Here is a 17,198-nt window from a genome sequence, read left to right as displayed (position 1 = left end):
TGAACAGATTTGAATGAAATTTGGTATACATACGGTCTAGACCTTGGGAAAGAACATAGGCTACTTTTTATCCCGGAATTCCCACGGGAAAACGTTTTAAGGCGAAGCGAAGCGCGCGGTAACACCTAGTATAATATATATTTTTCCTATGAAAGTATACACGGTGTTGCAAATAGGGTAGGTATAGTAAACCGCAACGGGGTGGCAACCTTCTAAGGGAAGAATTTTTTTTACGAATTTCTAAAATTCGTAGATCAAATTTTTTACCGTATGAGAGACCCTCTTCCGGCCTATACTACTTTTGCAACACCCTGTATAAGCAGGTTTGTAAACATAGCACAGCCGCTGTTTATCCTCTAGAGAAATAATTAAATACGTGGTCGGTGGTCGTTGACTGAATGTTTGAAAATTCACGGCTACTCGTACGTACGACGTACGTATATAGTTACGAGTATTATACAGGTTGTTGCAAAATTGGTATACTAAGCCGAAACCTACATGTGCAGCATGGTATATCTAAGCCCGAAACTGAAATCAGAATTTGGAAATTCGCAAAAAAAAATATTTAGTTTCCATAGTAAAAAGTCACGTGACCAACAAAGTTTCTATGGAAAATGAATTTTTTTTTTCGTGTATTTTCAAATTCTGATTTCAGTTTCAGGCTTAGATATACCATGCTGCACATGTAGGTTTCGGCTTAGTATACCCTTTTTGCAACACCCTGTATATTATGTTTTCTAACGAACATTTGTGGCTTATTTGATAAATATTATTTTCTATTTATACGAATCTACATAATATACAAAATACATACATACCGGTCAAAATCATAACCCTCCTTTTTGCTTCGTCGTAGTCGGGTAACAAGAAAGTAACAAAGTAAGCGTTATTAGAATGACAACCTAACTTCTCAAACTCCTGCTAATTGATATTTCTGCTAAAGCTTTTGCGATAATAATATAATCAGTAAAGTTTTTATAATCTATATGAAGCTTCTATATCGCTAATTTCCTAGTATGACTCCCAAACCATAAAAAAATACAGGGGTGAGTCAGAAATTTTATGAACTGGTTTTATCTGAATATGCATGATCCTTTGACATAAATCATAAACCTAAACGCCGATGAAATTACCAGGAAATGTGAAACAATGAGAACACAACAGAAGCATACATTTCTAAAACCATTTGCAATCAATATTTCATATAGCTTCGAATCTAAATGAAGCTGTGAAGCTGTGGATTAGTTCTAGAAATAACGGTTACTAGTGAAAATAATAGTATTACAGTGAAAATACATATTGGCCAATAGATAACCTCCTCCTTTTCGAAGCCGGTTAAAAACTGTTAAGATCCACAAAACAAATTCAAAGATTCCCAAAAATGGCTGAAGACCTGTTATGTAAAGGTTCATCATACCAACTTGTCACGCCATTCATTTTGGGTTTAACATAGATATTAATATAGTAGAAAAAATATTGGACAGAAAAAAATAAAAGGTTATGAACTAACTTAAAACAGTGAATAAATTTTTATTCATTGTAGTAAGTACCTACTTGTTATAAACACAATAGAAAACACAGAGAAGAAGGGACATGATAGGCACATTTATTACGTTACGACTTGACCTTTTTTCACGCCATGCATCATGGAAGAAAATATAAAAAAAGAGGAAGCTCATGAAAAAAATATGTTGACCAACTGAAGAATAAGGTTAAGGTTGTGTGATACCTCATGTGTGATATCAGATGAAATAACTGGCTAGTGATAGACCACAGCGGAACTTAACCAGCCCAAGTTTTATGTAGTTAAAGAGTATTATAATATTCAGGATGTTGCAAAAAGGGTATACTAAACCGAAAGTTTCTATGAACAGTGTTTTTTTCTTGAAATTTTCAAAAGTCGTAGCACTAAAATTGTTCAGAATGACCCCCTGTGTCACCCTCTTTCAGCTTAGTATACCTTTTTTATATAATGAAGTTTGTGGTTATTGTGCTAACTTGTTGCAATAAGCAAAAAAACATTAGCAATTACTTTTCTCAAAATTTCTCATAAAAACAACTTGCTCATCGACAAATTTATCCAACAAACTGTAAGTAAGTATTTGGAGTAAAATTGGCCTGGCCTACTAAAACTAATAACACCCCTCTTTTCCAACTTGAGGTTCTAAATAAATAAATTAGAAACAACACTCCAAGTTCAATACACGGTAGCAATTTAGCTGAAGTGTATTCCAATTTAACTCAACCGCAAATGCAAACATTTGAACTGTCTTTGAAGCAGGAAACCCCATATTTGCGTCACCCTACCTCCGTCATTGTGTAGGACGACCGAATGGTGTAGAGGTTAGTGACTCTGACTGCTATAATGAAGATCCCGGGTTCTTGTACTCGGGTATACGGGTATCTATGTATGTATTTGTGTAGATATATCAGCTGTCCGATACCCATATTACAAGGCTCTGCCTAGTTTGGTATCGTGTGTGAGATGCCCCACTTATTATATTAAAGGTAATTATGGCATAAAAAGTAGAATAATGTTATTCAGAGTATCAGCTTGCTACATATAACGTGGCGAACTTATTTTTGAAAACATCTGACAGTCGGGTTGCCCACTTACCCGACAACTCTCTTAGCACAAGCTTGCTTGTGTTGGGGTCCACCAACCCGCACTTGGCCAGCGTGGTGGACTAGGCCTAAACCCTTCCTTCATTGGAAGGAGACCCGTGCCCCAGCAGTGGGGACGTAATGGGTCGTGATGATGATGATGATGATGTGATGAACTTATTTTCTGCATTTTGCCTCTAAGGTGGGTTAGGGCTAATACCTGTGGTTTAGCCACCCAAGCTCACACTAAAAAGCCAGTAGATGACCTGGACCTGTAGCACAGGTCGCTAATAAGACGTGACAAAAGTTATCCGTCGCGCTCACTCTTGAGACTGCGCGATGTGAGTGACAGCGATGCAAAACTTTTGTCACGTCTTAAATGCGCCCCGTACTAGACCCAGAAGGTCTGACACAGAAGGTTACTTAAGACTTTCTGGACAGACCCCGGGAATCCAAATTTTCACTCGTAGTGTCTCCACGTCTTTACATTTTACCAAGACATGGGAGGTTGTTTCAACTTCCTCCAAAAATTATTCCAGCGGCTTTTCATTAAAAAAGTAACGAACATCCTCCCATCTGTAATATACTAACAAAATTTCACGTTAGGATTACTATACTACGCAAAGGTCATGAACTGTTACTCCAGGTATGTTTAAATTACAATATGTGGGAGTGCCGAGGCGTGGCTATGGCGTTGCGTTGGGGCTACGTCACGTCATACAAATTACACCTCATAGTAGGTAGTAGGTGGCATGCCAGGTACATACATGTCTGGATTTTCATGATACGCCTACGTTTTGTATTGTCGTACATACGATTGTAATGCCGTGGTTTGTGCAATACGTTCATTATTTGTAGTTTGTGTACTTGTGTAGGTACTTACTTATTGAAATTAGCATGACGCATTGTCCGGCTCCCTATCGCGAACACGTTTTGACGATTTTCGGATTCAAAATGTATTTAATTTTACACAAAATAGTTCTTACATGTTACTTTCGTTCTGACTTCGCAATAGTGCCCCTGGCACTTTTTGGAATACGCTATTAAACAGAAGTCCTGATTTTCAATAGATAACGCTACAGTTAGCGCTTGAAGATACAATAATAACTGTGGATTTAGTCATTACTTTCTGTAGATAAAATATGTTATTTATGTAAGTTCATAAATGAATTAAATTAACGTAGGTATTCCATTTTACTTAAATCGTTAAATAAATGTGGTGGAGTGTTGACTGTTGAGTCGTCTCTTTGTAAATGTTTGGATAATTAAAATGATGTGTGTTGAATTGTTGATATTACTCATTATTATGACGACATGGTTTCTAAATATACTTTCTAAACATTATACACTCACGAGAGTCACAAGAAATGATAAAGTACCAATATTGAAGTACATTTAACAGTGCTTCAGAATATCGATAACGAAAAAAAAACAGTGCTCGTTAGTGTACTACCGTTACCATCTCTACAAAAACCGTAATCTAACTGTGCAAATTTAAGTAAATACCTTTAGAATAGAATAGAATAGAATACTACTTTATTGACTTAAAAAACAATTTACACAAATAACAATTTGTACGTATTTAATGTACCTACCTATGTTAGTAAAATACATAAAAACCATAACCGATAAAAAAATATTACGCTTCGTTCCACATACAGGTAAATTGTTCCGAACCGGAAATATTGTAGGTACGACGTAATACTACATTTTATTTCTGTGTATATACAGGGTGTGTAATTGTGTATGATGAGTATTAAACAAAAATGGGCGAACCTCACTCAACTACATTTTTTTATGTATAAAAAATTCATGTAACTTTTTAGTATGCAAAGAAGTAGGTACTTTCATAAAAAGTATTTTTTTGAGGATTTTTTTAAGCTTGCTCTACCAAATTTGTTTAGAAAGAGCCCCGGAGTCACCCCTTTTGTTTCATCCATATTTTCTCAGACACCCTATACAGGGTGTCCCAAAAGTCAACGTCATCCCTTAAAAGGCTGATAGGTCAGCTCATGAGAGGCCAGAAAATCACAATATGACCTTAGTAAAAACTCGATAATTTTCGAGATATTGACACTTTTATAAATTTGCTGAAAATCGACACCTTGGATCACTTATTTGCGTGCCGCCGGTACAAAAATCCATATTGTTAGAATTTGTTTGGTGTTGCATCACCCTGTATAGCCTTGCTATTGATCGCAGTCAAAAAAAATATCGATTAATGCTGTATGTTTAAAAAAAACACGGTTTTCAAAGTCATAAAAGGTAATCGTATTTTTTTATAAACAACTTTGACTCTACATACTGTAAAAAAAATATACCACGCAAACCTAGCACCTTATTTGAAAAGATTGCTCATTTAATGCAGTTTCCAAAATGGTATAAAACGTTGCTATTGTTTCAATTAACAAAAAAGTTATTGCTATTTTAGTACAAAACGACCTCGATGTAAAATTGTTTGAAGGAAATTTATCTGACTGAATTTATTAAGGGTAAGTCATGTTGGAATGAGTAAAAGTAAAATAGGTGGTGGGGTCAGCCGTGGCAACATAGATGACGCAAAAATAGCGAAGAAAAATCTTACCAAACTCTTATAAAACATATTTTGCGTTTTTTACACCTTTTTTAAAAAAAACAAACATTTATTGACTAATATTTTTATTTCTCAAAATTATAACACCACATTATTATATTTAGTACATAATCAGCAAAAAATAATACTCATTAATGGTCATAATCATAATTTTGAGAGTTTGGTTTTGTTTAACAATAACTTTAAAATAAATAACAAGTAATTAGAGGTAATGTTAATGACAAACTGATCTGTCCCTTTTTTGGATACTGTGGGTGTACAATGTACATGTGTAAGCGTTTTTCTTGTACAATATCACACATTATAGCACTACTCAGGAATGTACGTTACCATGCGCTACATTTATGGGGAATGTGGAGTTGCTATAGTCCACTTTTTTCGAGAAAGATACACAAAATGCGTTTTTTTTATTCTGTGACAACGTTGTCTCTTTCCCCACTCCCGGCCACACCACCTATTTTACTTTTACTCATTCCAACAAGACTTACCCTTAATAAATTCAGTCAGATAAATTTCCTTCAAACAATTTTACATCGAGGTCATTTTGTACTAAAATAGCAATAACTTTTTTGTTAATTGAAACAATAGCAACGTTTCATACCATTTTGGAAACTGCATTAAATGAGCAATCTTTTCAAATAAGGTGCCAGGTTTGCGTGGTATATTTTTTTTACAGTATGTAGAGTCAAAGTTGTTTATAAAAAAATACGATTACCTTTTATGACTTTGAAAACCGTGTTTTTTTTAAACATACAGCATTACTCGATACTTTTTTTGACTGCGATCAATAGCAGGGCTATACAGGGTGATGCAACACCAAACAAATTCTAACAATATGGATTTTTGTACCGGCGGCACGCAAATAAGTGATCCAAGGTGTCGATTTTCAGCAAATTTATAAAAGTGTCAATATCTCGAAAATTATCGAGTTTTTACTAAGGTCATATTCTGATATTCTGGCCTCTCATGAGCTGACCTATCAGCCCTTTAAGGGATGACGTTGACTTTTGGGACACCCTGTATAATATAGGTACCTAAAATGAATCAAATCAATCTTGGTTTTCCGAGTCATGCATGCATATTTTATGAGGCCGAAATTTTCCTTACCAAAAATTACATTAATTATGTATGTATATTTCCGCCTTTGTTCAAACAAAATATTTTAACACAAACTGAGCCAAGGTCATAGAGTAAAGGGTAATAAAGGTTCAAGAAGCTTTGATTTCCTGTTTTTTCTGGCCTCGGAAAGATGTTTTAATTGCATTTCGGATTTGTTATGTATAGCAACCTATGTATGCATAGTTATAAGTACACATTGATACTGCCCAATAAACCAGTTCCTAATTGGCCGTCTTGCGTTTCACTTGTACCGTACATTACATTGGCGCAGTCGTATTTTTTATTCGTGGTGCATTCATTTCGTTATATCTATTCAATTTCGTGAACAATAACAATGGTGCTCGGAAAAATTGAAGTTTTCGACGTGAATTCTCAAGACTGGGATGCTTACGTGCGCAGATTGAAACAATTTATCGCGCTTAATGAGATAGATACGAAGTTGCACGTGGCCACGCTCGTCACCGTTGTGGGCGAGGTGTGCTACGAGCTGATGTGCGACTTGTGTGCACCGGACCTACCTGAAGACAAAACATTCGATGAACTCGTTCAGATTGTGAAAGTACATTTGGAACCGCAAAGGTCGGAAATTGCAGAACGGCATGTTTTTCGGCAAAGGAAGCAGTTACATGGCGAAACTATCAGCGACTACCTTCAAAATTTGAAACATTTGGCCAAAAGTTGCAATTTTGCCAATCAGTTGGAGATTAACCTACGTGATCAATTCGTGTCTGGTCTCCACAATGAGGAGATGAGATCCAGGCTGTTTGCCGAAAAGAACATCGACTACAAGCGAGCTGTGGAGCTGGCGCTGGCGCTGGAGGCGGCGGAGCGGCATGCGGCGTGCGCGGGCGCGGCCGGCGGGGCAGCGGCGGCCGGCAGCAGCGCGCGGGACGACGGGCTGCACCGCGTGGCGGCGGCGCCGGCCCGGGGCAGCAGCGAGCAGCCGCCGCCGCGCCGCCAGTGCTCCCGCTGCGGGAAGCCTGGCCATGTGGCGGGCAGGTGCCGCTACAAGCATTATTCTTGTGATCAGTGTGGTGAAAAAGGGCATTTAAAAGTGGTTTGTCATAAAAAAAGTGACAGTGCAAGACCGTCAAGAGGTCAATATTTCCTAGAAGAATCAGATGTTGAGGACTGTAACTTCTATAACTTGGTTTCTGAAGGTAACGATAAGCCATACTATCTTAAATTACAAGTGGAAAACAAATTATTTAACTTTGAAGTGGATACTGGAAGTAAAATTTCAGCCATATCTAAGAATATTTACAACAAATATTTTCCAAACAAAAAAATTGTAAACAAACAATTGAGGTTAAGATCATACACAGGCGATATAATAGAACCATTAGGATATATTACGGTGCATGTTACTTTTGAACGTCATTCCGCTAAATTGGATTTGTATGTAATCGAAAATGGGGGCCCTCCACTGATGGGACGCAGTTGGATACGTGAGCTGAATGTCACCTCAATACCTTGTCACTCGTTATCAGAGGATGACCCTCTCCTACAACAGTTGCGTGATGAGTTTCTGACGGTATTTGCTGGTGGGCTGGGCACGTACCGGTCCCGCATGCGGTTCCACCTGGCGGACGAGACGCCGGTGTTCGTGAAGGCGCGGCCGCTGCCGCTGGCTCTGCGCCCGCGCGTGGAGCAGGAGCTGGAGCGGTTGCAGCGCGAGGGAGTCATTTATAAAGTCGAAAGGTCTGACTACGGCACTCCTATAGTGCCCGTTGTTAAATCTAATGGAGATATCAGAGTATGCGGAGACTACAAAATTACAATAAATAAACTTCTCAAAGAGTTTCATTATCCGCTGCCGCGCATCGATGAGATATTTACAGCTCTCGGCGGTGGCGAGCAGTACACCAAACTGGACTTGTCCCATGCGTACCAGCAAGTACTTTTGTCGGAGGAGTCACAGCCGATGACGGCCATCACAACGCACATTGGTACGTTTGTGTACAAGCGGGTACCCTTCGGTATTAATTGCGTGCCCGAAAATTTCCAAAAATTGATGGAAGAAACACTATCAGGTGTACCGTCAACGGTTGTGTTCCAAGACGACATCTGCATCACTGGGCGTGATAAGGAAACTCATTTGCATAATCTTAGACAAGTTCTCAATAGATTGAAAGACGCCGGCTTAAGAATAAATTGGTCTAAATGTGAATTTTTCAAACAATCGGTGACTTATTTAGGTTATCGCATTGATAAAGACGGTTTGCATACCGATGAAAGGAAAATTAAGGCAATAGTTGCCGCACCGACTCCTGAGAATGTTACACAACTTAAAGGATTCTTAGGGCTTGTGAATTTCTACTCTAAATTCTTTTCAAACCTCAGTAGCATTTTAAAACCACTGTATAACTTACTTAAAAGCAATGTAAAGTGGGTGTGGAGTGAAAGTTGCAAAGTAGCATTTGACAAAGCTAAAGAATTACTGGGTAGTAAACCGGTGTTGGCGCACTACGACGCGAGCTTGCCTCTTATCCTTTCAGTAGACAGCAGCGCGTACGGACTGGGCTGCGTGCTGGCGCAGCGCGGCGCAGACGGCGTGGAGCGGCCGGTCAGCTGCGCGTCGCGCACGCTCAACGAACACGAACTCAACTACTCGCAGTTCGACAAGGAGGCGCTGGCGATTGTTTTTGGTGTAATGAAACACCATCAGTATTTATACGGTAGGCATTTTACTTTACGAAGTGACCATCGTGCATTGAGTTTTATTTTTGGGAAAAATAAAGGTATTCCTCAAACGGCAGCCAGCAGAATTCAAAGATACGCTGTGTTATTAGCGGCATACAACTTTGATATTGAATTTATAAGTTCAGCAAAAAATTATCAGGCTGACGCTTTATCGAGATTGCCACTAAAGAACGAAGATAACAGGGACGCGTCAGAGTTACCCTCTTATGATTTCAGTTATCTAAACTATGTCGAAGATAATTTTCCTGTTACTTTTCAGGAAGTTAAATCTGAAACTATTAAAGATCCGTTGTTATCAAAAGTTATGAATTATGTGAAGTTTGGTTGGCCACCGAAAGTAGACACACCAAATGAAAGAGCCTTCTTTGTTCGAAAAGAATGCTTACATCTGGTGCAAGACTGTTTAGTTTGGGGATACCGAGTAGTTATACCGTCTAAACTTCGCAGTTCAGTGTTAGACGAGCTTCACGAAGGTCACTGCGGCATAGTCAAAATGAAGCAAATAGCTCGCAATTACTTTTGGTGGGAGCGACTAGACGAGGACATCGAGAGGACGGCGCGCGCGTGCGCCGCGTGCCGCGCGCTGGCGGACCGGCCCGCGCCCGCGCCGCTGCACAGCTGGGCGTGGCCTGCGGAGCCCTGGGCCCGGATCAACATTGACTTCTTGGGTCCGTTTAGAAATAAACATTATTTAGTTTTAGTAGACGCACATTCCAAGTGGCTAGAGGTCGAACAGGTAAGTAGTACATGCGCGTCAGTGATAATAACCTGTCTCAGAAAAATATTCGCCCGTTTTGGCCTGCCAAAAAGATGTGTCAGTGACAACGGTCCACCGTTTTCCTCTGCTGAATACGGTAAGTATTTAGAAACAAATGGTATCAAGCGAATCTTAGTGGCGCCGTACCATCCGTCCAGCAATGGCGCAGCAGAAAATGCGGTACGTTCAGTGAAAAATGTACTCAAAAAAGCAGTCTTAGAAAATGAGAATTTAGATATAGCTTTGAGTAAATTTTTATTCACGTATAGGAACACTGAACACTGCACGACAAAGAAGGAGCCAGCAGTCGCACTAATGGGCAGGAGACTGCGGGGCCGCCTGGACCTGCTGCGCGCGGACACGGCGGAGCTGGTGCAGGACAGCCAGCAGCGGCAGCACCAGCGCCGCGGCGGGGACCTGCGCGAGGCCCAGGAGGGAGACCACGTGTACGTCAGAGACTACGGTAAGAATGACTATAAATGGAAGGAGGGTACGGTACTTAAGAGAACGGGGCGTCTGTCTTATGTTGTCAAGACTAAAGACGATCAACTCTGCAGGCGTCATATAGACCAAGTCATAACCACAAAGAAAGGTCGCCACTCCTTATCGCGTTTTGATGATGGTACTGACAGAATAAGAGAAGAGGCGCCGACAACAACGCTCATTGACTCTCCAAAGTATGAACGCAACCCGATGTCGAGGCAAAGTGATGAGTCATCGTCAGCTGAGCCGACGTCGAGTTCAAGGTCATTGTCACCGGCCGCCGCCGCCGCCGCCGCACAGGAGGTTTGTAACAATGAAGTTAGAACAGTGAGCTCGCCTCGTGAAAACTCACACCATGATTCTAAAAACATAAAACCTAATCATCCTCCACATCGTATGATTTTAAGATCACATGCAAAAAGTAGTAATGTTTAAAATCTTTCTTTTAAAATCTTTAAATTACTTACCTGCTCAGTAAGGTATTTAATGATTTTAATGTACTTATGTAAATAAATAAATTGAAAGTTACCTACCTTTTAAAACGATCATAATAGTTAGTATGTTAGTAAGTGTACTTACATCTTTGTAATTAAGCTTATGAATTATATGAATGTACCTAGTAGTAGTAAGCTATAAAAATAAGTAGTTAGTATCCTAGTTTATTACTTACCTATAATATTATAACTTAGATAGCTCAAAGATAAGATGGAAAAGTGAGAAAATAATTTGATTAATATGTCTATACCTACCTACACTATGTTTATTGTATGTAATTACTCACTTAGACTTTTGAATTTACTTATTTTAAGAGGGAGCAGTGTTATGTATAGCAACCTATGTATGTGTCGCAGGCAACTGGTTTAATCTCCTGTTTGATTGAACCACTAGCCCGTTCATTGGATGGCGCTGTTCAGTTGTATGACTAAAGGACAACTCGTCAAGTCGTTGATTGTAACGTTCGACGTCTTGACTGAACGTCATTCAGCGAGGTCGTTGAATGGGATATAGTATAGCAACTTTGTAATGTTTGGTTAGGGTGAACATCACCAGACAAGAGTCAACAAAAAGACTATGTTACAAAGCTCATATCTCACAAATTAACTAAACAATAACAATAAACGTACCTTCATATTGTTGTTCATAATTATCCAGTTTCGCCACTTTTTTTCTTTGAAACTATCCGCCCGCGGCGTAATAATAGGTAAATCCATGTTGTCACACTATTTTAACACCAATAACGCACTTTAAAGCTAATATTTGCAAAAAACTAACAATATAGGTGCTTTTTGTGTCAGCTGTTAGCTGTTAGACGCCATATTTGTTTTGTTAACCACCTGACTGATTTTAAGTCAGCTAACTAGTTGGACGTTTTGTGACGCTTGTGCAATCAACGTTCGGCCTAGTCATACAACTAAGCAGCGTCATCCAATGAACGGGCTAGCGGTTCAATCAAACAGGAGATTAAACCAGATGCCTGCGACATATGCATAGTTATAAGTACACATTGATACTGCCCAATAAACCAGTTCCTAATTGGCCGTCTTGCGTTTCACTTGTACCGTACATTACAGGATTGTAGAGCGGTTTTCCGACTAGCCTATTTTTAATGCCTCAAAGCTCGTGTTTGGAAGCCCAAATATGCACCAACACGCCGAAATAGGCCCATTTACGCGCTTTCAGTGTTAGAAGCTTGGAGCGCGTGTACAGCTGATTCGATCGTCAACACGCCGAAAATACGCTAATTTGAAACCTCCATATATACCTTTACGTACATTTACTTGTTTACGAATATGAATATCCCTTCTTACATAGGGATATCAAAAGAATATTCCTGACATCATAATATTTGCAGTCTTGTGGTTATTTTTATAGCAAAGAAGCTTTCTCGATGCGATTAAATCAATACACGTCCAGCTTTATTGGAGATGCGTTCTAGATTGGATGGAATGGTTTTATTTTCTAATTCAATTACCTAGATTTGTAGAACGAACTTCTTACTAGCCTTATTACCTACCAATACGTGTGTAGAGTGTACTTACATAAGTTAAATTTGGCAAAATCATAGTATATAAGTGGTTCAGAATGACCCCCTAAGTTACACCCTTTTTTGGCTTACAGTCCTGTCTATCTGTAGATATAGATTTACTATATATTCTGGAATTTTCTATTTTATAAATTAATAACATTATTGTAAATAGCTACATAGACGCAGTGCGCCTTCTTTCTGACCTTATCCTTGACATCCGGTCCAGAGGCCTTCCCTAGGGATTAGTCCCTAGAAGGGATGAAAGCATCTCGCAGTAAAGTCAGTAGTTTCATGTTAAAATAAAGACATACAATCCTACTACTCTGCAGCAAGGATATACCAAATTACTCGTAATAGATATTTGCACTCGGATCTTCGGTGTTAATATGTATACATATAATATTATGTATGTATCTATCTATGTATATGTATATTACCTGATACCTGATTACCTGTTAAGTATACAGACTCTGTCTAGTTTCGTGTCTGATGGCCGTGTGTGAGATTTCCCTAATAAATAATATTATATTATACTCACTGAAAGAGTTGTTGCCACGACCACATTACACAGCAGCCGCAGCCGCGAAAATTGAAACTTGGGTGAGGCCTGACGAACGTAATTGTGTGAGTTGTGAGTACCGTATTCTGATGCGCGCGGACTGGGCAGGGAAATTACTTGCTCTCCTCTTCCGCGCGCATCAGAATACTGGACTCACAACTCACACAATTACGCTCTTCTGGCCTCACCCTTATTTAACTGTTTTCAATCGTTGAATTGGCCGCTTGCCATAGTATGCCGCCGCCATATGCACGAAATTGTATCTTAAGTAAATAGTGGTATAACCTTGCACCTTAAGTGACTTACTTAAGGTGCGGTCATAGTAAAATACAAAGCTCACTGAAAGAGTTGGAGCGGTACGGCGCGGGCGCCGGCGCGAGCGACTCGCTGCCGCTGCCCAGGCTGCTGACGCTGATGACAACAGCGCTGTGTTCTATACTCAAGCTACGATTATAACCAATTTATCTTTTGTAAACCATGCAACCGTCGCAAATCGTTGCAACTTCCGCTTGCCACTTACAGCGCAGCCGTGATTCTCGAAATTGCAACTTAATGCAATTAAATTGTAGTAAAATTCATAACTCACTGAAATAACTTGTGCAACGGCCGCTCGCCACAGTACACCGCACGAAATAGAACCTTAAATAAACCGTGGTAAAGAAAAAAAAAACTCACTGAAAGAGTTGGAGCGGTATTGCGAAGGCGCCGGCGCGAGCGACTCGCTGCCCAGGCTGCTGACGCTGATGACGTCACGCAGCTCGCCCATGGACGTGGAGCGGAGTGCCGGCAGAGAGAAGTTCACCTCTTTCGTCCTGGAGAATGAAAAATAATTGAATAAAAGGTTGTATGGTAGAGATTGGTTTAAGAAATAAGGCCGCATTTTTGTACTGTTACTAAAAGTAGTTTTTTGTATTATTTATTTTGGTGCAAATAAAGAGTATTGTATAATTGAGTAACTACATAACATTGTAGGGAGTTTTAATTATTGTGGAAATGTGGGATCAACTCTTATTAAGAAGCAGTGTCACTCTGAGAGGGTTCAGGTTTATTTTCCTCATACTTTACGTCTAGTGAACCCTGGGGAGTTAGCGACTAGGTAGTCTTATCGGACCGCATAATCTCTCTCACCACGGTGACATACCTAAGTCCTTTTTTGTGTACCTATATAGACTATATGGGTACCCAACACTAGAAGATTAATATCGAGCGACCTCATTGGTATTATGCCAAAATGATCTCATTCAATTCATGATGGCTCGGTTCAATTCTAACTCTTACCTAAATAGTGAGGAGCGAATATTTTAACTAAGCTATACCACTATTCTTACATGTGCATGGAAAATAGTGTGGTATTTCCCAAACGATTATCATATTAACTGCCGTAGCTTGAAATGCTAAGTGAGACCTATGAACTATGAATAAAGAACTCAATTTATTCATAATTCTAGTGTAATCCGTTTTGTTACCATTTAAATGGCAAAGGGTGAAAATCACGATATTCACGATTCAAGCAATAAACAAAGAGTAATAATACGCGCTCGCAATTTCTGCTTTATAAAGCCGGGCAAATTGCATGAGCCAGGTAAATAATCATATTTCCTTGAACACCACAAATCTTCATTTCAGCTTGTTTATTTGTAAGGAAGTGGCAAACTCTAAAGGGCTGTCTTCTCCCTAAAGTGTTCTTTCCATTAAAATTATGGTACAGCATTATTTACTGAATAGGATGAGGAGAGAAGTTGAATAAAATGTTCGTACGACTGAAAATGGGATCGGATTTGTGCAACTAAAAAACGCTTGAACTTGCGATGATTGCGCGATGGAGTAGGTGTTAGGATAATGATTTAAAATAATGAGCTCTTTGTACCTAATGCAAAGTTTTTTTTTGTGAATAGAATAGGGAGACCTTTTGTACACTTTAAAACTTATATATGCCTCATGTCATGTATATTAATATATGTATAATGTATATTAATATATATTAATGTATACTAATATATTCATTCAGCTACCTTTTAAGCAATTAAATTGAAAATAATCTTCCCACGTTAGCCGCGCTCGTATAGAAACCGGGGCAGAGTAAACCTACCTTCGTATAATTTATTTCCCAATCAATTAACTTGAGGAAAACGAGAATGCGTATACCTACTTTCAAAAGTTATTTTATTCCGTTACGTAGGTACGCAAACCTGCTACGTCAAAAAAAAAAAACCTCATTTTGTAGGTATTTGATTTCAGTATTTTCTACATGTTTTTGAAAATGAGTAAATAAAATATTCTTTTCATAGTAAAAATTCTACGTGACCATTAGTTTTTTTGTAGTTGAAGCAAATATTTTCAAACTTTCCATCCGGACTGATGACCTTAGATAATTACTTATCTTGGCCGAAGACAGATATCATATAAGCTATTCTGATTTCTGATAAACTGAAACTACTTATACTGAAATATTACCTTACTACCTCCCGGATTTGGGGTTCGGTCGGTGGATATGAAATCTTTTTACCTTTTCGTTTATAGTCATATCTCAAACTGTCCCACAGTCATTTCACTGACCACAAAAGTGCCCTAAAACTTACATATAGCAAGGCGCGGTGACGTCATGTAGCGAGTACACGGCCTATAAGGACCCTCGCTACGCTCAGGTGCCATCCTATTGGGGGTGGGTCAGGGTGTATAAATAATACACAACTTATAAAGTCGTATTTCACTTTGTATTAACCAAGTTATCTCGCCAAGCGTTCCCAACGGAGTGGAAGTGTGGCTGTCTTACTTCTAGTTTATAAAGCAACTCAACTTATAAGAGGATGTCCGGCTTAAATAATTAAATGCGAGTCAAGTTGACAAACGTCAAACTAAATCATACTTCCGCTTGAATAAAATTGTGTGAAATACCGGATATCCTTTATAAATTTAAGAAATACATTTAATCAGATTAACAACAAAATCATACTTCCGCTTAAAATTATTTTCCGGAAATCCGGCAAAATAAATGAAATAGCTATCTAATCAAATTAACAACAATCAAGCTACTTCTGATTTAAATTATTACGGAAATCCGCTAGAATTATACAAAACAATTTATAACAATATTTATGCTTGGCATACAGTGAAATATTTATTAAAATGCTATTTAACAATATTCTTAGCATTTAACTAACTCAATCATTGAAAAATCATATTTATTAAATATCAATTATTATAATATATACCTTACAGCTCGGCCATCCTAGTAAAGAGCGAGTCCCTTCGCTTTAATATTTAAGAAAGAAAATTAAGTGACAATTTTAACCCATCTTAGGACAATATAGGGAAAACTTTCAAACATTATAATAAAATATTATTTTTAAATATGTTCCTATAATATTTTTAATTTTAAATCAAAAGACTAAGGATTTAAACAACAAATATAAGTAATAATACTATTAATTAAGATTACTTTAAACAAAAATTATATTTTACATACTAATATGTTCTCTTATTCTTAACATGCTTTACATTTTATGCACAGCAAAAATTATACACACTATACATTTATCTATGAATAGCACATAACAAACACTGCGGCTATTCGCTTTCGCTAGAAACTGTGCTGGGTTCATCAGATTCATAATCTCTGGAGAAGTTAAGCCAAGGATGTATTTTATCAATCGAGACAATTGCCTCATACCTTGTATTTTTACGTGTGAGCGGGATATCCTCAACCAAGAATCTATCGTTAGGGAGCACTTTCATTATGCGATAAGGTCCTTGATATTTTACAACGAGTTTTTGGGATTTTCCATCATGTGGGACCTGTCTTTCTACGCGTACCAGATCTCCTTCTTTATATTGTCTCGCGGGTTTTCGTTTTTTGTTAAAGTTTAGCCTATCTTTGTTTTGTTGCTCACAAATTTTTGCGCTAGCTTCATCTCTCAAGTCCTGCAACTCATCTACGGGAGTTTGATTGAGGGTATCATTTATTACCGTATTTAATATCCCTTCCGTCCTGCTGGTTATGTTAAACCCAAAAAGTAATTCCGACGGGGATTTTTGTGTGGTTTTGTGCTTGGTAGTATTAATACCGACCTGTATATCGGGTATGTGATCGTCCCAAGATTTGTCGTCACCGCCATGGCCTGATGCTGAGAGTGCATCCAGGATAGTCCTATTGAACCTCTCGACTTGCCCATTGGCTCTAGGAGTGGCAACTGCATTTACGATATGTTTAATGCCAGATGAGGTAATAAAATCTTTGAATACCTTACTTGTGAAGCTGGAACCCTTGTCTGTGATGAGTCGAGTTGGCACGCCAAAATAACTCACATGTTCTTTCAAGACTCGCACTGTTGTGACTGACTTGGTGTTTTTTACT

The 17,198-nt window shown here is 38.6% G+C and overlaps 2 protein-coding genes across 3 annotated transcripts in view; one reads left to right on the top strand and one right to left on the bottom strand.

Moving 5' to 3' along the window:
• The window catches only part of LOC105388118 (synaptotagmin-15), a 115,835-nt gene that overhangs the window by 50,395 nt on the left and 48,242 nt on the right, over positions 1–17,198 (bottom strand). For both annotated transcript variants that reach the window (XM_048624714.1, XM_048624708.1), the window contains exon 5: positions 13,520–13,656. In XM_048624714.1, the coding sequence (XP_048480671.1) occupies positions 13,520–13,656 (137 nt within the window). The remainder of the gene's footprint in view (positions 1–13,519; positions 13,657–17,198) is intronic.
• LOC105388178 (uncharacterized protein K02A2.6-like) lies at positions 6,474–10,185 on the top strand. The gene is made up of 2 exons (XM_048624705.1): positions 6,474–9,687; positions 10,046–10,185. The coding sequence occupies exons 1-2, from the start codon at positions 6,651–6,653 to the stop codon at positions 10,090–10,092; spliced, it is 3,084 nt and encodes a 1,027-aa protein (XP_048480662.1). The 5' UTR covers positions 6,474–6,650; the 3' UTR covers positions 10,093–10,185.

The sequence above is a fragment of the Plutella xylostella genome, chromosome 3 (genome assembly GCF_932276165.1).
Source record: "Plutella xylostella chromosome 3, ilPluXylo3.1, whole genome shotgun sequence".
NCBI lineage: Eukaryota > Metazoa > Arthropoda > Insecta > Lepidoptera > Plutellidae > Plutella > Plutella xylostella.
This window is presented reverse-complemented; position numbering and strand designations above follow the sequence as displayed.

What these genes read in the sequence shown, in the direction of transcription:
- LOC105388178 (XM_048624705.1), top strand. Translation starts at nt 6,651, where the DNA reads ATGGTGCTCGGAAAAATTGAAGTTTTCGACGTGAATTCTCAAGACTGG. An exon ending in GATCAACATTGACTTCTTGG is followed by an intron (nt 9,688 to 10,045) that starts GTCCGTTTAGAA and finishes ATTCACGTATAG; the next exon opens with GAACACTGAACACTGCACGA.